The 25830-nt window shown below is 42.6% G+C and overlaps 1 protein-coding gene across 1 annotated transcript; it reads left to right on the top strand.

Moving 5' to 3' along the window:
• The first annotated feature begins 60 nt into the window (after positions 1–60).
• Positions 61–24741, top strand: LOC148375084 (uncharacterized). Its single transcript, XM_088348154.1, has 13 exons — positions 61–65; positions 163–235; positions 2863–2904; positions 4548–4613; positions 4757–4810; positions 4901–4987; positions 6144–6252; positions 7301–7312; positions 7420–7458; positions 8663–8803; positions 12938–13056; positions 19250–19282; positions 19528–24741. The coding sequence occupies exons 2-13, from the start codon at positions 194–196 to the stop codon at positions 19600–19602; spliced, it is 819 nt and encodes a 272-aa protein (XP_088204280.1). The 5' UTR covers positions 61–65; positions 163–193; the 3' UTR covers positions 19603–24741.
• The last annotated feature ends 1089 nt before the right edge of the window (positions 24742–25830 follow it).

The following is a 25830-nucleotide window of genomic DNA, read 5'->3' as shown; positions in this document are numbered from 1 at the left end:
CCCCCCCCTCCATGCGGACCATTTTAGTGACAAGCACTGAAAAGCTCCAGTGACAACTGGCCGCGGTGAGTCCACAAAAAGAACGTTTATCGGTTTCCATTTTTACGACACGATAGGAGACACATTGATACGGCTAGTGATGGGAATTCCGTTTCTTTTAAGAGAACCGGTTTTCTGTCGAAACGTCCTTCAAATGCCTAGTGCGCATGTGCTCACGGGATTGCGATTTATTACGGTGAGTAATCACAATTTTAGTTTTGATTTAGTTTTATTTGACACGTTGCTTCAAAATGCAGTTTTCTGACGTAACCTTTAAGCTCGGAGTTTGTTGACTACTATTATCCTGCACTGCATGTATGCATGCAACCCTCGTTATAAGGCATATGTAAAAGTCGTGTTTGCATTAATTCAGATTTTTAGTGTTGCTAGTTTTATTTGCTAAGAAAACAAAATTTGCTGTCAAATTAGTCTACGGTAGGACGCCTCCACAAGGAAGGACGTTTTGGCAGATCACCGGGTTTTATGGTTCCCAAACGGTTCTTCAGATTTTTTATTTTGTTTTGTTTTGTTTTTCATTATACACCTGTACAAATAACAATCAAACATTTTGCATCAAATTATTTAATTTTGAAAATGTATTATGCTACTATATTATAATAGTCTTTAATGTATGAATTTACAGTAAACCTTTAACTAATTTAAACTTTCATATTTACAAATTGCTTATACTGTACTAAAAGATCAGCAGAGGGAGAGAGAGTAGGAAAGAGACTAGAGGAAAGGCAATAGAAAGAAGAAGAGTGATTAAAGGAAAGAGAGGATTTAGAAAAGGATAGAGAAAAAGAGAGGGTGAGAAAGACTAAGAGAAAGAAAATGATAGAGTGCGAAAACTAGAGAATCAGAGAGAAATAGAAAGAATGAGAGATAAAGAGAGAGTTGTGTGATGAATGACTCTTGTTGGTCTAATGCTGCCCAGAAGAAAATCAGACGCACTGGCTGGAAATGAAAGAAGGTTGATTTGACTCAGCCCTTGTAGGTCGGAATGAGTGAACTTATTTCTAATCAAAATCATGCCTGAGCCAATGGACAATCGTCTCTCACAAAAGGGTCGTCCTCCGCGGTCCGAAGTTTCTCCTGGAGTATATAGCTATAATAACGCTAGCCCCTTTTGTGAGCCGCTGTTTCAAGTTTCAAAGCACGTTGTAAAAGCGCTTTGGGAAGTCTTCATTGACTTGAAAAGCGCTATATAAATGCAGACCATTTACCATTTTACAATTTACCCTGCCTCTTGGAGTTAGACAACAAGTCTACACTTGTCAATAGGGGTACCAAGCAATGTTCCCTCTAAGATGCGCGCGTGCGCAATCGCGCACTGCCCGCACATTCTCAGCACACAAGAAAATCAAGCCAGTTCACAAAAATGAGGGCTCAAAATTGCTAATTAAGAAGTGAATTAAGTCAAAGTTACAGCGCATGAAGGTAAAAATACACGGGTTCCACTGATGCTGTGTTCTAAATGCGGTATTTTGAGGTCAAGGTCCAAGTAGAACGAAGTTGAGTAAAGTCAGTAGAGTTTTTCGAGAACCAGCTTCTTCGGCTCGGTTCACTAAAAGGAACCGGCTCTTTCGGGTCCTAAACGGCTCTTCAGGTTTTTTTTTTGATTCTGTAATCCTAACATGACAAAATATTATGTAAAATTATGCACAAAATGAATTAAAGGAAGGGGGGAATAGAACAGAAAAGAAAAAAATACCAAAATGAAAAAGTAGTGAAAAGCTGAGAAAAAAAGAAGGAAAAATTTAGAAAAAAGCCAGAAAAAAAAGAAAAGAAAGAAACAAAGGAAAAAAGTAAATAGAGAACAAAAAAAAAGTAATAGCTAGGAAAAAATAAACAATGAGATTTTCCTAAAGGAATTTTTTTTTAAAAAGTAGAAAAAACACAGAAAAAGAAGAAAAAGTTTGTGTTGATTTCAAATAATTTCCAATTATATCAAGTGAATCTTGTTGCCAACATTGTACTTCCACTAAAAAATGTGGTTAAGTACAGTTCTGTATCCTACAACCGACTAAATAAGCTCCCAAAAATGTTAATATTATGCGACAAAATATATCAGGAATAAAAAGAAATGGATATCTTGTGAAAGAATTGTGAAAACAAACGACGTCTGTAGGCCGTCCAACCTTTGCAATAATACATGAGTCAATTCATTCAAAAGAGAAAAATAATCTTGCATTGCCGGAAAGTCAGCAAAATGTAACGTGATGTCAAGTTTTGGACATGTTTGATAGTGATTTAGTTGCCACACTTGGGATTGCTGTTGCTCACTGTTGTTTCAAGCGTAGCTCACCGACTTTGTGTGAACGCTCAAACCCGTGGAAAATTAGTACATTGGTACCAAGATCCTGATAAACCAGTTGGCACTGAAATTTAAGGGAGGAAATTTCTGCTCCCTTGCGGCTTTATAATTTGATATCTCTCCACCTCAAACCTCCCATTTGGATTTTAAGCTGTGACATATGAAAATACACCTCAACAAGTGTCTAGGTTGGTCATGGAATTGGTGTCATTTTTTTAAAAATGTGATCACATATTAGTCGAAACAAGACTATGATTCCTCGATATTCGTGGGGGACATGTCCCCTCTACATATATATACTGTATATATATATATATATATATATATATATATATATATATATATGAATATGTGTGTGTGTGTGCAGCTATCTGTTTTTGCGGGGACCATGTCGGTGTTTGCTTTTTGGTTTCATTTTTACAGCGTTACAATAACTTAATAAATGTATGTTAATTTTACTCTGGATGTATTTTCTTCTTTTATAAATTGAGCCTGCATGTTTACAGTATCAGATTGACATGGAGGGTTGGCCCCACCTTTGTCTCATTGTAAGTAAACATAATTTACTGCATTAAGCGTTATGGTAATCCCATGTTTTTTAGGGTGGTCCTTAATGGGGGTCGAAATTCTTTTTTTTAAAATATTGGGCTCTGACCCCCCGCATATGTTCTTATATCCATAAAAACACACTGTGTGCAATTTTGAACAATTTGGATAATATTTAGAGGTTGCTCAACGACTTTGAAATTTCCCAAAATGGTAAAATTTTGGCAATTTTCGAGAAAAAACGGAAATCTTAACCCTATGTGTACGGCGTTTTAGAACATCCAATTTCAGTCCATTGCTTATAATTGTAACACAAGAAAAGTTACAAGTAACTTTGTACACTAGGTCTGATATAATGTGCGAAAAATCCTTATTTTTCATACCAAAATTTCAGAGGCCTTGAGCGACCTCTAAATATCCTTTGATTTTGATGAAACTTTGCCTAATTACGTTTTGTATATATTGGAACATATTCAAGGGGTCAGAGCATGAAATTTTAAAAGTCGAAAAATAAGGACCACCCTAATGTTTTTGCGAGGGTTGCGTTCCAGAAAAAAATCCCTCGGTCGGAGGATCCAATCATTTCAATCAGCAAAAGCGACAGTGCAAGAGTTCATCAGGCAGGACTCGTGATCCGGATGGGAAAGCAGGGGTCCAGTACACAGAATTAACAAAAATGTTGAGACAAGTGTGGTTAGTACAAGACACGGTAAGCAACAAACTGGCAAGGGGACTGTTTATGGAGTGACGAGGGAGAGTCAGGACGAGAGCTGCGAGGAAGATAAATGGACCAGGAAGTGAGTGAACAAATAATGTAAGGTCAACAGACATAAGGTGAAGAAAGCCATAGAGATATAGGAACCATAGTGCAAGAATGTAACACAGAATCAATCACAGTGTTGTCTATGAGCACACTCACACTATGGCCATCGTACCTCATCCAAGCACACTAGGTGCTAAAGTCCGGATTTTAAAAGTAGTGTGAGCGCAATCTATCCTTGCCCTACCACTGTACCGAAGCCGAAGTAAGCATGCTTGGGAGAGGTGGGCCTTTGAACAGTATAAATGGCGGCATGTTTGCTTTACCACGGAAGTAGTCACCACGTGAAATCTAATCATGACCTCTCTTAAGTACGTACGTGCGATGTATATAGCCACTGGCCAACAATTCAGTGCCCTTGGGGTTGGGGTGCCTGTCCATAAACTAGGAGGTAAACTGGGAAGTTTGATTCCTGGCCCAGTCCTACCCTTAGAACACTGGTATCTATTATCGCTGTTCTTGGCATTAAGCGTAGAGGGGGTTGGAATCCCACGTTGTCAAGTTCGATGTCTATAGCCGACAAAACAACTGCTCCTAATAACAATATCTTCTTATTCTTGCTTGAAACAAAGTGATGACGTATGTTGTGGAGGCAACTGGACCCGAGTTTGGTTTGGTAGAGTAATGTGAGAGCAGGCCAAAAAGGGACCGCTGTGGCGGGGAAGTCAGGCTTCAGCACGGTACAGAAGAAATGGCCTTTATGTGAGTTGATAGTTTGGATGTATATAACAAGATTACACGGTTGAAGACCTTTGTAAGGGGGTTGGTTGTAAAACATGGAAGTGCCTTGTAATGCTATGACGCTGACACATTTGTCTCTTCCAGGTATTCCTGAGTTTGACCAAACTATCAAAGCAAGGTTGTAGAGACTATTTTACAGATCATGAATGGGTGTGTGTCAGTTTTTCTTTGACAATACAAGTACTGCTCAAAACTCTGAGCAATGTTTTTAAAACACTGTAACTAGAAATAGCCCCCTAAAAATTAAACAGAATATTTCAAACTTTAACGTTACCTCTACTGTTGTTCCACAGATAAAAGCCACTAAGTTTGAAATGGTCTCCCTTGTCATTCCAGAAAACTACACTGTAAGTTAAGTGGATTTATTTAATTATTGATTCAATAGACTGATAAAGAATATCTCTTATATTTTGATGCCATTTTCTCTCATTTGCAAGAATGTGGCAGAGTGTACATTGGAAAGCTACTGTTTGCAACTGCAAGAAAATATGTGTGATGTTTTTAGTGACTGCTTTTACAGACGAGTAAGTGCAAAAATCAAACAGGACTATGCACAGTTAATTCTGCTACATTGCTTAGCTAAAGTATTGGCCCCCGAAAAACTTGGTCATCTTGCCACATTTCACGCACCAAACTTAAAGCTAAAAAAAAGTTCAAAATATGTTCTAAGAATGTGCAACCAAAGCTTGAAGTTGAACCAAATTATTTCAACTCTTTATATTATATTTACAAAAAAACAAAGTATCTGTTGCAAAAAATTGCCCCCCTGTTCTCTCAGCTCAGCCAACTGACTTCAGAAGATGCTGGCTGACTTCTGAATGATCCAATGTTGACTTAAATGACAGAGTGCACCTATGTGTCATTATGTGTCAGTTCAAATGCAGCTCCTCTGTGGTGGGCTCAGAGGTCTGTGACCAGAGACACTTGAGAACAGTCAGCATTATGAAGACCAAAATAACGAACCAGGCAAATCCGGGATAATGTTGTGAACAAGTTCAAAGCAGGAATGGGATACAAGATTTGCGTTTCTTCTGCATAGACTTGCAAGGGAAGATGGATGTAGCCAAAAACATGGCGATTTTGGCAGAAAATCTGTTGGAGTTTGCAAGAGTTCTTAGACTAAGGCCTTCCAACAGGACTGAGACCCTTATAATGCTAAACCCACAATGAAGATGTTTAAAACTAACAATATAAAGGTGTTAGACTGGCCAAGCCAAAGTCCAGACCTGAATCCTATAGTGCATTTGTGGAAATAGCTGAAAAATGCTGTGCAGAACTAATCACCATCAAACCTTAAGAAAATTGAGCTCTTTTGAAAGACAGAATGGGCAAATATCTGTTTCAAGATGTGAAAAACTTATATAGAGACCTGCGCCAAAAGACTTGTGGCTGCGATTGCAGCAAAAGGAGGTTATACAAAGTATTAATCCAAAGGAGGGCAATATTTTTGCAACTGCTCTTTTAAGTTTCTTATTTGTCAGCACAATATAAAATGTTGAACATATTTGATTTCTGTTCACAATTGTGTCTCACATGTTGTTGATTCTTAGAAAATAGTTTGATTTTTATGTATAAGTTTGCAGACTGAAATACAGCAATATGTCAAAAGTTATATGGGGGCCAATACTTTTGCAAGGCACTGTAACTAATACTAATTCTGTAACTCTTTTCCCACTACAGCCCATATCAACCAGTGAAAAGTGCAAACCTGTGAGGAAGGTTACTGTTCACACTCATCACTTAATGTGCCTGTTGGCCAGGGTGAAGGCATCCCCAAAGCCTGTTAACGGTTGGTATTCTTTTTGTTTCTTCTGCTGTCTTTTTACTGAGGATAAGGGGTACAGATAATGGATGGATGGATATAATATACAGTATATCATCTCATCTCATCTCATCAGCCGTACCGCTTATCCTCATTAGGGTCGCGGGGGGGGGGCTGGAGCCTATCCCAGCCATCTCTGGGCAGTGGGCAGGGGACACCCTGAACTGGTTGCCAGCCAATCGCAGGGCACACAGGGACAGACAACTCATTCGCTCATTCACACCTAGAGACAATTTGGACCGGCCAATTCACCTGAAATGCATGTTTTTTGCAACGTGGGAGGAAACCGGAGTGCCCGGAGGAAACCCACGCAAGCACGGGGAGAACATACAAACTCCGCACAGGAAGTCTGGAGCTGGATTTGAACCCACGACAGGTTCCCAAGACATGAACTGTGCCGCACAAGCGCTAACCACTATATATATATATATATATATATATATATATATGTGTGTGTGTGTACATTATCTGCACGGCATATCCTCATTAGGGTTGCGGCGGTACTGGAGCCCATCCCAGCCATCTATGGGCAGTGGGCAGGAGACACCCTGAACTGATTGCCAGCCAGTCGCAGGGCACTCAGGAACTCACTCGCTTATTCACACCTAGGTGTCGAGACCAGAACAGAAGTAGGACCCAGATGCGTAACGTTACTGACAAGTTTGTTAGAATATAGAGGAAAGGCAGCGCCAGCGATCCGGTGCTCGCTGGACGCGGGAAGCAAGCCGCTCACGGGATCGGAATGTGTTCCGAATGCGGAAGTGCGTCTTCCGTAGCAGGAGATTGTAGCGTAGTTCGACGGAAAAACAGGTGGTTAGCCGGGACGGGAGATCAAAACGCAGGAGACAAACGGATAAATCAGGAATGGATGAGTGGAAAATGGGTGACATTTTACCATTTATGTAATGGATGTAAGTTTTGTACTCATTTAAATTTAAATTATTTTGTGTTAAGAATCAACATGATGTACTTTTTGAATCCCAAATTCATTATCTGTATGTCTTTTGTTCTGCAGGTTGTGAGTATGGTAAGTATTTCTTTTTTTCCAACTAAAAATAATGTTTTACCATGTAATTTCTTTTCACTAAATCTTTAAAAGGGAATGATCTCATATTTTGTGCTTTTTGCCCCCAGTAAGCGTTTGCCCGTTATTTGAGGAAAGGAGGGGAACTGGTAAGGCATTTATTATTCCTTACACTAACTTATAAGTTAAAAGTTAAATAGACACTCAAAATAAGGTGAGAAGACATCAATGGATTTTGAACTGGCAAGGAGAACAGGGGAGGGAAGCCAAACCTCAGATAAGAGGGTCCAACCTGTTTTAAAGGCCACCCCTCAGCCCTTTCTTTTTTATTAAATCTTGTAAGTTACAAAAGTAAATCCGGCGCAAAGGATGTGGAAATTTAAAGAAAATTCTCAATTTTAAAAAGTGACATTGGATAGCGATTTTCAACCACTGTGCTGCGGCACACTAGTGTGCCGTGAGAGATCGTCAGGTGTGCCGTGAGAAATTATCCAATGTCACTTTTTATAATTTTATACATTTATGAATCATTTTCTGCAAATATTATGTCATTGTCAAGTGTCTGTGCTGTAAATCTGGGGGTATTATATTATATTGTAATTAAACATACTGTTCAGTGTCATATTTTAACATTTAACCAGCTCGGTAGCCTAGATGGTAGGGCGCCTGCTCTGAGACTGGGAGGTTGCTGGTTCAAGCCTCGGCTGAGTCATACCCAAGACTTACAATATTGGTACTTATTGCCTCCCTGCTTGGCGCTCAGCATTAAGGGTTGGAATTGGGGTGTTTGGTCACCTAATGACTAAAATGGCTGCGGCTGCATCGGCTTGCTATAGTTTAACTGTACGGGTCAGGTGTATCGACATTTCGTTCTGTGTGCGTTGTTACAAAGAATGACAATGAAAGTAAATTCTATTCTATTCTTTATGTTAGTGGTGTGCCGCAAAATGTTTCCAATGTAAAAAACGTGCACTGGCTCAATAAAAGTTGAAAAACACTGGTCTAGTGTTAGCGCCCTCACTGCTACTATTCATGTTTGAATCCCGTTGCATACAATGTATCGCGGTATGAGCAAGCCATCAAATATTGCTCAAATACGGTAGTGTACCGTAAAACTTCGTGTAGCAACACACAAATATGCTGTCAGTATTTCCAATCGTATTCAATTGTATATAAGGCACACTTTCAATTTCAACTTTCAAATTCCTGGCCAATTCCTGGCCAATTTGGGGTTTTTATGTGCGACTTATAGTTCAGAAAATTTGGTCACAGCTTAAGTCAAAATGTTTAAATTGGCTTTTATGCCTTTTAAATGATACATTAGTCTTTTTCCCTCTTTATTTTGGATGCCAGCAACTTTATTGCCTATTCCGATTATACCAACGCCAACACTGACGACCTCGACAGATCTGTCATCTCAGACTTCACCACAGCCAATCACGCCGATGACAAAAAGTATCCAACATGGAGAAAAAATAGCCCGTCAAAGCTGTTGTAAGTTTTTTTACACAAGATTACCAATCCCTCTTTTTTCTTGGGCTTTATTTACAGTGGAACCTCGGTTCTCGACCATAATCCGTTCCAGAACCCTGTTCGAAAACCGATTTGTTCGATTAAAATCGTTTTAATCCGTTCCAACACCCTGAATGTTTACCATGAACGTAAACATGAAGCTAACCCAGGCTAATCGTACGTTCGCGTTAGCGTAATCTTCCGTACAAAAGATTACGCTAACATGAACGTGTACAACTAAAAAAATCAGGTCGTTTACACGTCATTTAGCACCCGGGTCTCCACAAAAAGTGGTGAGCGGTTAAAGGATAAAGAAAAGAATTATGAATAGGATTTCTTACCTTTGTGGTGCTCAGCAGAAGCCATGCTGTATGTATAGCAAGATCGGAAACTCGCACACCTTCTTCATATTTTGCTATTATTTCTTTCTTAAATGCAATAGTTATACACACTACTATTCTTTTTTTCACCTGTAGCAACTTTGCTGCTTAAACCAACCTTCTTCGGAGGCATAATTAGGGGCTAAAACACTCCGTTCACCGATATTTAAAGCGAAAGCGAAAAGAAGTGCGCGCGCACGTCATAGCAGTTCTTCACGAGGGGTGGAGGCAATCTACACCCGTACGCCGCTCAGCATCGCACCCTAGCGTACCGGCGATCGAACTCCGATTTTTTGAACGAAAAGCGAAGCAAGAATTTCACAAAATGTTTGGTCGAGAACCGATTTGTTCGAACTGAGAGGCGTTCGAAAACCGAGGTTCCACTGTATTTGGTTCTGGATCTAATTCAGTGGTTACAGATTCGACCAGGGGGTGGTGCTCACTATTTCCCACCCGAATTAGTTCCCAAATTAACATCTTTTGTCTCTGTAGTATCAAGAAGGAAGCAATCCTCATAAGACTTTGCATTTTAGTTTTAAATGATCGATTTTGCAGTTCGTGTCACGAGACCGTGGTGGCGTGGAAGGGGACCGGACCAGAACGGAGGCAGGAGGCATGAAGGGAGAACTCAAATGCGTTGACGATCCATAAGTTTTATTTTACAAAATAAAAGTCGCCCAATACTCCGGGGCAAAACAGAACAATACAGAGTTCCTCCGGCACGAACTCAACAGGACAAGGCATAACAGACTAAAACAGGACAAGGCATAACAGACTAAAACAGGACAAGGCATAACAGACCGGGATTGTGAATAATGAGTAGTGAACCCGCAACGGCAAAGCCCACAATGCAGCCTTAAATACAGACCCACAATTAGTGGAACTGCTTTCAGCTGTTGCCCAGAGGGCGGGGCAGACTGGTCACCAAGGCGACCGTGACAGAGCCCCCCTCTTAAGGGACAGCTCCCGAGGTCCCAAAAAAGAAAAAATTACAACCTCACGCCCCGGAATGTTGACGCTCGCGATTGGGGCAACCCCGCTCCCTCCTCCGAACACGCAGGAACGGGGAGAGGCAGGCGCCATCTGCGTCGGGCGGATCGGAATCGGCGCTCGGCAGGGAGGGGGTCTGGTGGGCAAACTGGCCAGGGGATAACAGACAGGCAGAACCGACGAGAACAGGACAGGCAAAATCAGGGCAGGTAAACAGGACAGGCAAAATCAGAACAGGCAAACATGAGAGGGTCAAAATCAAAACAGGCAAACATGAGAGGGTCAAAATCAAAACAGACAAGACATGAGAGAGTCAAAATCAGAACCGGCAAAACAGGAGCAGCGGAGTCGGACTAGCAGGCAGCTGAGTCGGACTGGCACGCAGGCAGCGGAGTCGGACTGGCACGCAGGCAGCGGAGTCGGACTGGCACGCAGCGGAGTCGGACTGGCAGGCAGGCAGCGGAGTCGGACTGGCACGCAGGCAGCGGAGTCGGACTGGCACGCAGGCAGCGGAGTCGGACTGGCACGCAGGCAGCGGAGTCGGACTGGCAGGCAGCGGTGTCGGACTGGCAGGCAGCGGAGTCGGACCGGCACGCAGGGGAGACTGAATAGCAGGCAGTCGGCACGGGAGTCGGGCAGGCAGGCATCAGAGTCGGAGTCGGACTTGCACGCAGGGGAGAGGGAATAGCAGGCAATCGGCACGGGAGTCGGGCAGGCAGGCGTCAATTCTTCCTGGGACCCCATTCGAGGCACAGCAAGGGCCACGACGGGCGGGGCCGTGGTTCGAACGGGCAGGGAAGGCCAACTCAGTAGGCGCCTGCCGAACTGCGCTCTCCAGCTCTCCCCAAGTCGCGCTGGGATCGTTCGCTGAGTTCTATTTGTTGGCGGGTTCATTCTGTCACGAGACCGTGGTGGCGTGGAAGGGGACCGGACCAGAACGGAGGCAGGAGGCATGAAGGGAGAACTCAAATGCGTTGACGATCCATAAGTTTTATTTTACAAAATAAAAGTCGCCCAATACTCCGGGGCAAAACAGAACAATACAGAGTTCCTCCGGCACGAACTCAACAGGACAAGGCATAACAGACTAAAACAGGACAAGGCATAACAGACTAAAACAGGACAAGGCATAACAGACCGGGATTGTGAATAATGAGTAGTGAACCCGCAACGGCAAAGCCCACAATGCAGCCTTAAATACAGACCCACAATTAGTGGAACTGCTTTCAGCTGTTGCCCAGAGGGCGGGGCAGACTGGTCACCAAGGCGACCGTGACAGTTCGTTCATACTGATAAAGACTGATCCAAAAGAAAATTAAATACAGGCACACAAATAAATACTGCAAATGTCAGGACCAGAACAGGCAAACAGGAAGCAGAACCCACTCGCATAACGTTACTCACAGTTTATTGGGGAGAAGAGAAAGAAGCGGACACTCGTTTCGGAGATCGTTGGTCGCGGGGAGTAGATTGCTCGGAACGCGGAAGTGGTCAAAATCAAACAGATAGTGGCGAGAGCAAAACAGGGGCAGGAACGCAGGAAAAACAGATTCACAGAGCTTGTCAAAACAAGAGAAAACACATAGGAAAAACGGAGATTCACAGGGCTTGGCAAAACAAGGGCAAAAACACAGAAAAAACATACTCTCAGGGCTTGACGTGTCTAAACAATTTTACAGGAGTTTTGCAGACGCTCCGACAAAAAATGACTCTCAGGACAGCATTTAAGTAGTCACAGGGAGCAATCTGTCAACGAGTTTCAGCTGGTGTCCATGGGCGGGGCCAATTGGGGGCCATGGCAACCGTGACAGAAATTTTCCCGGAAATCCCATTTGAGGCACAGCGACAGCACGGCAGGATGAGAGCCCCCAGGAGGCAGGGCCGTTGCTGACAGCCTACGCGACAGGAGCTCAGTCAGCTGAGCTAATTGCTTCTGCTGGCCCTGCATGCTTTTTAGATTTTGCTGGAACAGCAATTGAAAGGCGGTGACGTCACTGGACAATCGCCAGACCGCGCCCTCTGTCCAACTGCTGCAGAACGTAGGGAGTGTCCAGCTCCCTTCAATCCCCGCTTGTGTGAGCCTTCGCTGGGTTCATTTTGTGGTCGGAGCGTTCTGTCAGGACCAGAACAGGCAAAGAGGGAGCAGAACCCACTCGCGTAACGTTACTCACAGTTTATTGGGGAGAAGAGAAAGAAGCGGACACTTGATCCGGAGATCGTTGGTCACGGGGAGTAGATTGCTCAAAACGCGGAAGTGGTCAAAATCAAACAGATCGTGGCGAGAGCAACACAGGGGCAAAAACGCAGGAAAAAAACGGAGAATCACAGGGCTTGGCAAAACAAGAGCAAAACACAGGAAAAACAGAGTTTCACAAGAGTTTTGCAGTCACTCCGACAAAAAACGACTCTCAGGACAGCGTTTAGGTAGTCACAGGGAGAAATCTGTCAACGAGTTTCAGCTGGTGTCAATGGGCGGGGCCAATTGGGCACCCTGGCAACTGTGACAGACGCTGGCGCCACACGGAAGCACGGGGAGAACATGCAAACTCCACACAGGGGGTTCGATCTCACGACCTCAGAACTGTGCCGCACACGCGCTAACCACTGCGCCGCCGTGCTGCCCAGCAATGGATTAATGTGTTCTTATTGTTTCCTAGTTACTGTGCTATTTCCAAGCTATCACATTTAGACTGAAGGTCAAATTTGATGCATTAAGTACGTATTGGTTTATGTTTTTATTTTTCAGCGGCCGACGTAAATAGGTTCAAAACGCTTTTGATCGTTTCTTCAACTTTTGCCGTTTTGATGCCGTTTTCTGTCTATTTCTGCATGCGTCGTCAGATAATGCGATACAATAAGTGCCAGGTGAGTCCATGATTACTGTATGAAATGTTTAAGATGTTATTTAATGATGTATAAACCTTAAACATGGAGGATACATGTGTATTGATGTATTGTTGAGGTGGGCGATATCGGGAATTTTGGTATCAATTCGATCCATGTAACAGGGTCCCGTACGGGTGCTAAAAATACTTGAAAATGCTTGAATTTTGTTCTTGTGTGTTCAAGAATTGAAAAGTGCTTGAATTTTGGTTGCTTGTAAATGCTTGAAATTGTTGCCATATTTCTATATTCAGCTTAGAAATAACAGTGTTTCGACACTGCTCTCAGGTGGCTTCGCATTGCTATTCCATTTCTTCCTCCTTCGTAATTAACGGCAGCTGGGATTAGTTTGTATGGCATTGTCCTATGAAGCCTCATCTCCCCCTACGGTGCCCAAGAAAACCGATGCATTCTACAACTAAATGGGACACGATATGAAATATGTATTAGTGCAAGGGTTATGTATTTGTTCTGGACATTTATTATGGGCCATGATGAAAAGAATAAAGTAATGTTTCTCAGTGGTAAATTGGGAAGAACTTCCTGCAACTGAAAATGACCAAAAGGCCAAAAAAAAAAACGCAGCAATGAAAATATACAGTACTCTAATTTACGCCCCGTGCATCTAATAATTATAAGGCGTTTGAGGGTTGGTCATGCGGTCCTCTTTCATGTCGATGTTTGTAGTAATTATTTATCGCGCCCCAGGACCATACTCGGTTTTCTTTGATGAATTCTCTAAACTGTTGTCTGACCTAGTATAACTTATGCAGACAAAATAATAATTATGGGGGTGTCACGAGGCGAGGTGGGGGGAAGGAGGGGTGACCGGACCAGAACGGAGGCAGGAGGCAGGAAGGGAGAACTCAATTGCGTAACGATCCAAAAGTTTTATTTAACAAAATAAAAGTTATCCAAAACTCTGGGACATGACGAAACAAACAGTTGATTCTTCCAACTCAACTAAACTAAACAGGACAAGGCATAACAGAACGGACAATGTTTTAAACTAAAACAGGACAAGGCATAACAGACCGGGAGTGTGTATATGTAATGAGCCCGCACCCGCAAAGCCCAAAATCCAGCCTTAAATAGCAGACACTCGATTAGTTGAACTGCTTCAGCTGGGTCCAGGGGGCGGGGCAGACCGGTCGCCAAGGCGACCATGACAGAGCCCCCCCTTTAAGGGACAGCTCCCGAGGTCCCAAAAAGAAAAAAAGAAAAATTACTACCTCGCGCCCCGGAATGGTTCGACGCTCACGATTGGGGCAACCCCGCTCCCTCCTCCGAACACGCAGGAACGGGGAGAGGCAGGCGCCATCTGCGTCGGGCGGATCGGAATCGGCGCTCGGCAGGGGGGGTCCGGCGGGCAAACTGGACAGGCGAAAACAGACAGACAAACAAGGGAGTCGAACAGGCAGGCAGGCCGGAGAGTCGAACAGGCAGGCAGGCCGGAGAGTCGAACAGGCAGGCAGGCCGGAGAGTCGAACAGGCAGGCAGGCCGGAGAGTCGAACAGGCAGGCAGGCCGGAGAGTCGAGCAGGCAGGCAGGCCGGAGAGTCGAACAGGCATGCAGGCCGGAGAGTCGAACAGGCAGGCAGGCCGGAGAGTCGAACAGGCAGGCAGGCCGGAGAGTCGAACAGGCAGGCAGGCCGGAGAGTCGAGCAGGCAGGCAGGCCGGAGAGTCGAGCAGGCAGGCAGGCCGGAGAGTCGAACAGGCAGGCAGGCCGGAGAGTCGAACAGGCAGGCAGACCGCGGAGTCGAACAGGCAGGCAGGCCGCGGAGTCGGAGTCGGACTGGCAGGCCGCGGAGTCGGAGTCGGACTGGCAGGCCGCAGAGTCGGAGTCGGACTGGCAGGCCGCAGAGTCGGAGTCGGACTGGCAGGCGGCAGAGTCGGAGTCGGACTGGCAGGCGGCAGAGTCGGAGTCGGACTGGCAGGCGGCAGAGTCGGAGTCGGACTGGCAAGCGGCGGAGTCGGAGTCGGACTGGCAAGCGGCGGAGTCGGACTGGCAGGCCGCGGAGTCGGAGTCGGACTGGCAGGCCGCGGAGTCGGAGTCGGACTGGCAGGCCGCGGAGTCGGAGTCGGACTGGCAGGCCGCGGAGTCGGAGTCGGACTGGCAGGCCGCGGAGTCGGAGTCGGACTGGCACGCAGGGGAGACAGAATAGCAGGCAATCGGCACGGGAGTCGGGCAGGCAGGCATGAGAGTCGAACAGGCAGGCGTCAATTCTTCCCGGGACCCCATTCGAGGCACAGCAATGGCCACGACGGGCGGGGCCGTGGTTCGAACGGGCAGGGAAGGTTACCTCTGCTTGCCAAACGGCGTCCTCCAGCTCTCCCCAAATCGCGCACGGATCGTTCGCTGAGTTCAAATGTTGGCGGGCTCATTCTGTCACGAGGCGAGGTGGGGGGAAGGAGGGGTGACCGGACCAGAACGGAGGCAGGAGGCAGGAAGGGAGAACTCAATTGCGTAACGATCCAAAAGTTTTATTTAACAAAATAAAAGTTGTCCAAAACTCTGGGACATGACGAAACAAACAGTTGATTCTTCCAACTCAACTAAACTAAACAGGACAAGGCATAACAGAACGGACAATGTTTTAAACTAAAACAGGACAAGGCATAACAGACCGGGAGTGTGTATATGTAATAAGCCCGCACCCACAAAGCCAAAAATCCAGCCTTAAATAGCAGACACTCGATTAGTTGAACTGCTTCAGCTGGGTCCAGGGGGCGGGGCAGACCGGTCGCCAAGGCGACCATGACAGGGGGACTTACAGTGCATCCGGAAAGTATTCACAGCGCTTCACTTTTTCCACATTTTGTTATGTTACAGCCTCATTCCAAATTGTATTAATTTAATCTCTTATCTCAAAATTCTACACAAAATACTCCATTATGACAATGTGAAAACGTTTTTTTTAACTTTTTTTGAATTTATTAAAAATAGAAAACTAAGAAATCACATTTACATAAGTATTCACAGCCTTTGCCATGAAGCTCAAAATTGAGCTCAGGTGCATCTTTTTTCCACTGATCATCCTTGAGATCTTTCTACAGCTTAATTGGAGTCCACCTGCAGTAAATTCAGTTGATTGGGCATAATTTGGAAAGGCACACACCTGTCTATATAAGGTCCCACAGTTGAGGGTGCATGTCAGAGCACAAACACCAAGCATGAAGTCAAAAGAACTGTCTGTAGACCTGCGAGACAAGATTGTCTTGAGGCACAAATCTGGGGAAGGATACAGAAAAATTTCTGCTGCTTTGAAGGTCCCAATGAGCACAGTGGCCTCCATTATTCGTTAATGGAAGACATTTGGAACCACCAGGACTCTTCCTAGAGCTGGCCGGCCTTCTGAACTGAGCGATTGGGGAAGAAGGGCCTTAGTCAGGGAAGGACCAAGAACCCGATGGTCACTCTGTCAGTGCACCAGGGTTCCTCTGTGGAAAGAGGAGAGCCTTCCAGAAGGACAACCATCTCTGCAGCAATCCACCAATCAGGCCTGTATGGTAGAGTGGCCAGACAAAAGCCACTCCTTAGTAAAAGGAACATGGAAGCCCGTCTGGAATTTGCCAAAAAGCACCTGAATGACTCTCAGACCATGAGAAACAAAATTCTCTGGTCTGATGAGACAAAGATTGAACTCTTTGGTGTGAATGCCAGGCGCCATGTTTGGAGGAAACCAGGCACCGCTCATCTCCAGGCCAATACCATCCCTACAGTGAAGCATGGTGGTGGCAGCATCATGCTGTGGGGATGTTTTTAAGCAGCAGGAACTGGCAGACTAGTCAGGATAGAAGGAAAAATGAATGCAGCAATATATAGACATATCCTGGATGAAAACCTGCTCCAGAGCGCTCTTGACCTCAGGCTGGGGCGAAGGTTCATTTTTCAGCAGAACAACGACCCAAGGCACACAGCCAAGATCTCAAAAGATTGGCTTTAGAACCACTCCGTGAATGTCCTGGAGTGGCCCAGCCAGAGTCCAGACTTGAATCCGATCGAACATCTCTGGAGAGATCTGAAAATGGCTGTGCACAAACGTCTCCCATCCAACCTGATTGAGCTTGAGACTTATTGCAAAGAAGATTGGGCAAAACTGCCTAAAGATAGGTGTGCTAAACTTGTGGGATCATATTCAAAAAGACTTGAGGCTGTATTTGCTGTCAAAGGTAGATCAACAAAGTATTAAGCAAAGGCTGTGAATACTTATGTAAATGTGATTTCTTAGTTTTTTATTTTTAATAAATTCAAAAAAGTAAAAAAAAAAAAAAACATTTTCACATTGTCATAATGGAGTATTTTGTGTAGAATTTTGAGATTAAATTAATACAATTTGGAATGAGGCTGTAACATAACAAAATGTGGAAAAAGTGAAGCGCTGTGAATACTTTACGGATGCACTGTACATTCACATGAATTCCCCATTCAGTTCGCTTACTATTGCGTTTTGGTCTCTAATTGACACGTTCGGTTTCTATCAATTGAGTGATTTGCTGATTCATAAAGATGGAAACACACTGGACTTGGTTCTGACGCAAGGAGTTTCAACCGCAAATGTAACGGTGTTACTGTATACTAACGTCATCACTGATCATTATTTATTTAGATCTGAGGTGCTGTCTAAATTTTGGATTAAAGGAACTAAAGGATTTTGCGGGAGCAATATTTGCCCTGGTATAGCCTCTGACCTCTCGGATCTTTTTCCAGGGGTAATTGCGTCATTTATTTTATTTAACGGTTCTATTGACTCACTTATGAATGATCTTAATGCTGCTTTGGCTAGTGCCCTAGATTTTGTGCCGCCCCATGGCACAAATCAGGACCAAAAAGATGCACATCTGGGTTTACTGAAAAAAAAAATAAACACTGCAGGAAATCTAAACTTTTAAAGTATAAAGCAGCCTTAGCAAAATCAGCCTATTTTTCGAAGCTGTGCGGCACAAAAGTATAACCCCAAAATCCTCTACGACACTGTAGCATCACTAACGAGGCAACAGATTATTCCATGAAAAATGGATTGGTCTCTCAGGAACCATCCTCTTATAGTTCAGATCCTACCTATCAGATAGGACGCAAATAAATATGGTGAAATTACATCTGAGCACTTTAGTGTTACCTGTGGTGTTCCGCAGGGTTCAGTACTTGCCCCTCTTCTTTTCAGCATTTCCATGCTTCCATTTGGTGGTATTATTCACAAGTATAATATCAGTTTCCATTGCTACGAAGATGACACTCAACTATATCTTCCGATGGAGGAATTTGGCCGACTTAACTTTGGAAATTTGGAGGCCTGCCTCACTGACATAAGAAGACAGATGTCACTTAATTCCTTGCGCCTCAACCCTGAAAAGACCAAATTATTAATTATTGGTGTCACAACTCGAACAGACGGTGGACCCAGATGCGTAACGTTTTCACACAAACTTTATTTTACGGGACCGGGGCAGTCATGTTCAGGAACACAAACACCAGTGATTCGGCAATCGCTGGGCAGAAGAGATCGAAACTGGACAGGACAGACGGGATCGATACCAGATACAGGATACACGAGCAGATACCGAACAAATAAACAGGACTTGACTTGGCACAGTATTTATAAAATTTAGTCAGCGATGCAAATAAAGTATTAATTGTCTGTTTCCATCGTGACAACGGATTTACAGTTTACATTTTTGGTTGCAGCTCGTTACTCTCTGCAGGGCGAGCTTTTTCCAGGTGTTTATGTCAAACTGTGGTGTTGCCACGGTAGCAACCACTTACAACATAAATTACAACTGGCCTTGTCCAATTTTCAGTAGTTGAAAGAAAAAGTCTGCACTGCACTTCCTATTTTTCATAGTAAAAGTTTTCATTTTTAGCTTCTGGTTGGGGTGGTTACATACATTTTGAATACAAAGAAAAGTTTAGAATGCAAATTACAAAAACTCAAACCACATAATTTTTTTTTGCCCGACCTTTCACAAGGTGTTTATTTTTCTTGAGTACCATTAGCAGCAAGATGGCGGACATGAAAGCTCCCTCTAGGTAAGCCTTATGTAATGTAAAATAAATACATTCTTTTTGACCTATGAGTACAAAAAAAGCACATTTATATGCTAATTATTTTATTTTTACTTATTTTTCAAATCAATATTGTATTTTCTTCCCAAATAATATTTTCTTTACCATTAGGAGGCGCCAAATAATACACAATCTCCCTTTAAGGTGTGTATTGACAATCAAATTGTTGGAAATGTAAACTGGAGCTTGTAATGAAATTTTAAAAACCTGTTGCCTGGGTGGTGTGCATTGCCTTAACATTACTGACCTTTTGCCTTTATGTTTGTCCTTTGCCTCCGGTGTACCGCAGTACTGTAATATTTACGTGTACTCAATAGTATTTTCTACGTATGAATATGAATTGGGGTACTAGATAAAGGCAGATGTTTACAGTCTTCTTGTTTTTCTAGGTGGAGACGGGTCAAGTCTCACCATCAGAATCCTCACGCTTGAGTCAAAGAGGCCAATTTGATGAGCTTGATTAACTGCACAAGGAATGGATGCCAAATAGCAATAGCAAATTAACAGCGTATCCATCCATCTATCCATCCATCCATCCATCCATCCATCCATCCATTATCTTCTGCTTATCCGGGGTCGGGTCGCAGGCTCAGCAGCCTGAGCCGGGAAGACCTCCCCATCCCCAGCCACTTTGTCCATCTCATCCGACGGGATCTAGTAGCGTTCCCAGGCTGGCCTGAAGACATAGCCTCTCCAGGGTGTCCTGGGTCATCCCAGGGACCTCCTGCCGGTCGGGCATGCCCGGAATACCTCCCAAGGGAGGCATCCAGGAGGAATCCTTATCAGAAGCTTAAGCAACCACAGATGGCTCCTTTAAAAGTGGAGGAGTCGCAGCTCTGCACTGTGTACCTCCCAAATGACCGAGCTTCTCACCCTATCTCTAAGGGAGAGCCCAGGCACCCTGCGGAGGGAAGTCTTTTCAGCCGCTTGTATGCAGGATCTTGTTATTTCGGTCACGATCCACAGTTCATAACTATAGGTAAAGGTAGGAACGTAGATGGACCAATAAATCGAGAGGTTGGCCTTTTGGCTTAGCTCCTTCATCACTTTACACAGTGTCCGTTGATTGAAGATGCGGCATTGATCCGTCTGTTGATTTCCTGTTCCATCCTACCCTTGCTAGTGATCAAGACACCGAGATACTTGAACTCCTCCACTTGAGGCAGGATCTCGTCCCAAACCAAGAGAGGGCATGCCACCCTTTTTACATCTTGTCAAGGTGTTCTCCGAAAGAGGTTGGTCATAAAGTTTCCCAAGTGGAGCCACACTCAAAATCACATGCTTACCCACAAGAGTGTCTTCAACAAGCTGGTTACTTTCGACATTGTTTTTTTTAGTAAATAAAACAATTTTGGGCATTTCGAAATGATTTATCCATCGCATCATAAAACGTTGTCACTGGAGAAGTTCCATTCCAAGGTCAGTCCATACCAGGGGCGCTTATAGGTTTTGAGCTTTGGGGTGCTGAGCACTCACTGTGTCCAGCAGGTTAAAACTTTTTTTTTTTTTTTCACTTCAAGTGATATAACATGTAAAATTCTGTTATGATAACATTTTAATTGAAATACTTTGCTACAGGCTTTTTAGTTAAAATCCAATTTTTATCAATTTAATGTTCGTTGTAAGGCCGTTTCTATTCAATGGTTGTTTTAAGGCCGTTTTTATTCATTGAATGTTCGTTTTTAGGCTGTAATTGAATTTTACCTTTTTAAATTGAACTATGGCTCTTTTGGGCTTCCATAAAAACATGCTCTCAGCGTAATACACCAGAGCCTCCACGTACTCCGCTATGCTGCAATCACTTGCAGAGTGAAAGAGGAGCGCAGGGGGCAAGAGTGGTGCTAGTAATCAAATACAGTGAACCATTTTAAGGCAGTTGAGCATTTCTGATGCTGTGTTGTTTATATTTAAGTTTTGTTTTACTTTCTTATGGTTTAGCTAGCGTTTTTCGTTATATTGAAGCCTGTCCTTTATTAAGGAAAATAGTTTTTAAAATGCTTTAATTGTTGGGATGCAAAAACGGGCTGGTTACGCCCATGGGCCATGCTCTTAATTATGTCTCAGGCCGAATAATATGGTATTCCGAGTACTACTTGGAACGATATAACGAAGATGCACTCTTTACCACAATGGACATTCTCATCTTCAAAATTGTCTTTATTTGAGTGATGGTAACTCGCATTAGTGTTTTTTGTTTAACTCCATCATACATTGTCTTTGCACTTCTATTTAATTTTATACTGCCAGTAGCATTTTAAAATATATTTTCTCAATACAAAGTCAAGTCTGACAACCATTACAGGTTCAAAGGATTTAGTCTATAAAAAAAATTGTTGTCAGCCACTGAAATGTGTATACTTTACATGTTTGGGACACCCTGAGTAGATTTGTAAATATTGTCATCAAATTCGGGTGTCTGTCTGTCTGTATCTATCTATCCATCCATCCATCCATCCATCTATATATATCTATCTATCTATCTATCTCAGTGTTTTTCAACCAGTGTGCCGGGGCACACTAGTATGCTGTGAGACATTGTCGAGTGTGCTGCTGGAATTTGCCCAATTTTATCTTTCCAAAAAACGGGCCATTATTCAGTATTTTTGCTATCTTTAGACGAGGAACTGTAATAGTCATCCATATCAGTAGGTGGCAGTAGATTTTTGTATACTTTTTATATACCAATTATTTGCTCATGAGGTAGCACAGTACATTTAATGACTTAATTTGTTTAACAAAGCGGTTCAAGACTGCACTGTAAAAATCAAAAACAAATAAAGCACATCATACTTTTTCATTTTAAGTATTATTTTATTATTTTTATATACTAATTATCGGCTTATGAGGTGGTACAGGGAAATATTTGACATAACTTCATTTTCAAACATTTTCGACGGACGTTGTGCCTCGGAACTTTTTTATAAATAAAAGTGTACCTTGGTTCAAAAGGGGTTGAAAAACTCTGATCTATCTACCCTGGTCATATCCCTCGAGAGGGGTGACCGACAACAAGACAAACACATACACAAAAACAAAGAAAATCAAAAATAGAAAAAGTAGCCAAAAACACACAAAGATTCGGGGGGGACCATGGCCAACCTAAATGCCCAAACACCCAAACAAGTTAAGCACCTCGGCACCCAAGTTGGTCATGCTTTCATCCCTCCAGATGAAACAGGACACAAGAAAGCGGCCATGTCAGTCGGGTCAGGGTGACACAACACACTCTTCTGTTCAACAGCAAGGCCCGACAGCTTTCACTGGTTTACCCCTGCCGCATCATACGGGTGCCCTGCCCATCTCTTAGAACGCGTCCAGACATCCCACTATCCTTTCACAACACCTCTCCACTCATTCCTATCACCAACAATGACCACTAACAAATTTGGGAGTACCGAAAAACAATTTTTATGACATGGTACAAGACTGGGAGGTCGCTGGTTCGCGCCTCGGCCGAGTCATACCTAAGACTTATAACATTGGTAAAATGGCGGCGCCCTCTGTTGGCTGCGGCTACATCGGCTCGCTACAACGGGTCAGGTGTATCGACATTTCGTTCTTACAAAGAATGACAATACAAAGGAAATTATTATTATTATTATAATATACTGCACCAGTGAAGCGCCAACTGGGTTTGGAACTCCACACAGGTGTGTGCAATCACACCCTTTCCAAATTTTCCTTCATAATAAAATTTTGGACTGTACACATGGTTGGGTCATTTTCATTTCCACTGTCATTGCTACATCAGATTTGTTTTTGTGTCCCGTTTCCAGTTTGGATATATTTGGAGTTATTTTGTGCCCACTTTATTTATTACATTTCCTACGTCACGCCATGTTTCTTTTTGTCTCTGGTTTCTTGTTAGGACATTACGTTACTTATTTTTTGTGCCCGCTTGTTTGTTACTTTGTTCTTTGCTTTTCCATTTCTGGTTTGAATATTGTAGGGTCTGATTTTGTTTGATTGTGTTATTTGCTTTGTAACTTCTTTTTAGTTACTTTATTGCTGGTTTTGTTGTTAAATTCCATCCTTATGTTGAGCACCACTGCATTTGTATGCTTCCCTGCATTTGGGTCCAACAGTATTACAAGCAAACGATTTGAGTTTACTTTGAATGCAGAGCAGCAGCGAAACTACTTACAGACTTTACTAAAAAAAAAACACCTTTAATACTGTACTTTACTATGGATTTAAAATATGGTCTGCATTATTTTATCCGCTCATTTCTATAAATATCACAAGTGCAGCTTTTACAGCTAACCAGTGACATAATAATGAATAAAAATCATAAAGAGAAAACTTCAAAATAATAATGACATTGCAGGGATTATAGTTACCAATACTGTATGTTTTATTAATATTCACATCACCTATTGCTTAATATTCAGCGACAGACTGCTGTCACTGTCTTGTACTACGGACAGACTGAAGAGATATTTTCTTCCTCATGCCATGAGGCTCTTTGACTCTACCCGGCAGAGTAAAAGCCCACATTAAACCACACCCCCTACATTGCATATTACCGAATTTTATTGCAATATGTATTCTGTGTAGCACTATTTAGATATTCTATATAACACGCTACAGTGAGCATTTGCACGTCACATTGGGTATTTGTATATTGTATTCTTTTTGCTTTATTATTGTATTGTTCTCAGCTCAGGGATGCTGCTGGAAATGTGAATTTCCCTGTGGGGATTAATAAAGTATCCATCTTTCTATCCATCTATCTATCTATCTATCTATCTATCTATCTATCTATCTATCTGTCTAATATTAAACAATGGGAAAAAAATCATAAAACTTTTGAAATGTTAAACTAATCTAGTATGATCCTTTTGAGCATGTTAGAAAGCATGGGGGCTTAGGTGAACGGTTTAAATTCCTCTGTGAGGTGTCATGCTTCACTCCTAGCGGAGTGTTTTGAAGAAACAAGCATTAACATGTTGGCTACACAGTTATATGAGGAAAGCAGCTTTTTAATTCAAACACAAATACTGTTATAATGCAGTGCGAGTCCCAAGTCAGCTAATTTGTGTGGAAAATTTGATGGGCAAATACCAAATCTTTTGCACTTGTGTTTCCTCCTTTTTTAGGTTAAGGAGGGTTAATCGTGTAAAATGATGTACTCTATTAAAAAGCATGTTATATGTTGCAATTGTTTTACATTTGAAAATCTTGGACTTTTTTTCTCATACGTTATTTCATTTTAAATAAACTTACATTACATACAGTATGATATACCTTGCAGTTTGTATTCTGGTAACCAAACTATATACAGATTTTTCTTTCCATATTTAATTCTTTTTTTAAAGGGACACTGTGTAATAATTGACCACCACACATTGCTGTATTGTGTAGTATAACTGAAAACGAGTGCTACGTAGGACAACGAAGCATACAAACTACGGAGACTTATAGAGACAACATTGCAACATTTTCCTCCTCATTTTTCCCCAGCCTTTCACAAAGCTTTGGGTTCTTGTATAGCAGCAAGATGGCAAGCCAGTCATGTCAGCATCCTGTAGGTTGGGCTCATGTAATGTAAAATAAATTCAAAATTCTTGACCTGAAAAAATTAAAAAAATTGAATGCTTGTATGATAAGTCGTGTGTGTCTGCTCATTCTTCACATTTTTTTTTCAATGAATATGGTTTATTTTACCACTGGGATGGAATAGATAATACACAAGGGCCTTTTTATAATGATGGTGAATGATAATGATCAGGGTGAACCTGTTTTTTTGTGGTTTTAAGTATCTATCTATCTATCTATTTATCTATCTGTCAGTGCCCCCTGCCCACCTGAGCACCATGGGAGCCAGAGCCTTCAGTCGTGCTTCTCCAAAGCTTTGGAACAATCTACCTCCGGACCTCCAAAACTGCACACCTCTCTCCACTTTTAAGTCCCGTCTAAAAACACACCTGTTCAGGACTGCCTACAACACATAGTTTCTCCATTTCCTATGTTTTTATGATTTTATGTCTTGTTTTTATTTATTATTTCGCTTACAACTTTTTAAATTGTACTTTTTCATTGTCTGTACAGTGTCCTTGGGTGGCCTGAAAGGCGCTTTTAAATAAAATGCATTATTATTATATTATTATTATCTATCGATCTATCTAGATGTTAAATTGTTTTTTTTTTAAGAAGCGAAACAGAATTTGGAACCGTGTTACTCTCTGCCACCCTCTCCTGGCTTAAGGTCATAATCGCAGCCTCAGTCAGCTTATTCATGATGCACGTGCAAGTACATGTTCAAATAAACTCAACTTTTTTCATCTTTCTTGGGGTTTGGAATGGCGTTTGGACTGCACTTGAAGAAGGCCTCTCTACTCTTACCATTTTCAAACACACTCACAAAAAATAAAATACAAAAACTGTTGGACAAGCGGTTACTTTCCAGCACTCCCCTTAGCCTCCATTCCTTGAGCCTAATCTGTTCCGCCCCGAACAACTTTCATCCATGTAAAATTTAAGCGGACAAGCACAGTGGAAAATAATGCATAGCTCAGTTGGGGATGGTTAGCTCATTATTAATATGGAAAATATTTGAAATTAAACTAGGGACACCTCAAACAACGGACCCCACCTTTAAAGCATTGAAAATTAAGCAAATCCGTACACTGACTTTCCTCTGTAAATGTAATTCATCACAGTGATACAATGTGAAACAAATAATTTAATCA

Source organism: Urocampus carinirostris, chromosome 1, assembly GCF_059441175.1.
Source record: "Urocampus carinirostris isolate Australia breed hairy pipefish chromosome 1, RoL_Ucar_1.0, whole genome shotgun sequence".
Lineage (NCBI taxonomy): Eukaryota > Metazoa > Chordata > Actinopteri > Syngnathiformes > Syngnathidae > Urocampus > Urocampus carinirostris.
This window is presented reverse-complemented; position numbering and strand designations above follow the sequence as displayed.

Bases quoted from the DNA above. Each gene is read 5' to 3' on its own strand.
- LOC148375084 (XM_088348154.1), top strand. From the start codon at position 194: ATGCCTAGTGCGCATGTGCTCACGGGATTGCGATTTATTACG. The intron at 2,905-4,547 runs GTAAGTAAACAT...TGTCTCTTCCAG, and splicing joins GGCCCCACCTTTGTCTCATT to GTATTCCTGAGTTTGACCAA. The intron at 13,057-19,249 runs GTGAGTCCATGA...CTTTACCATTAG, and splicing joins TGCGATACAATAAGTGCCAG to GAGGCGCCAAATAATACACA.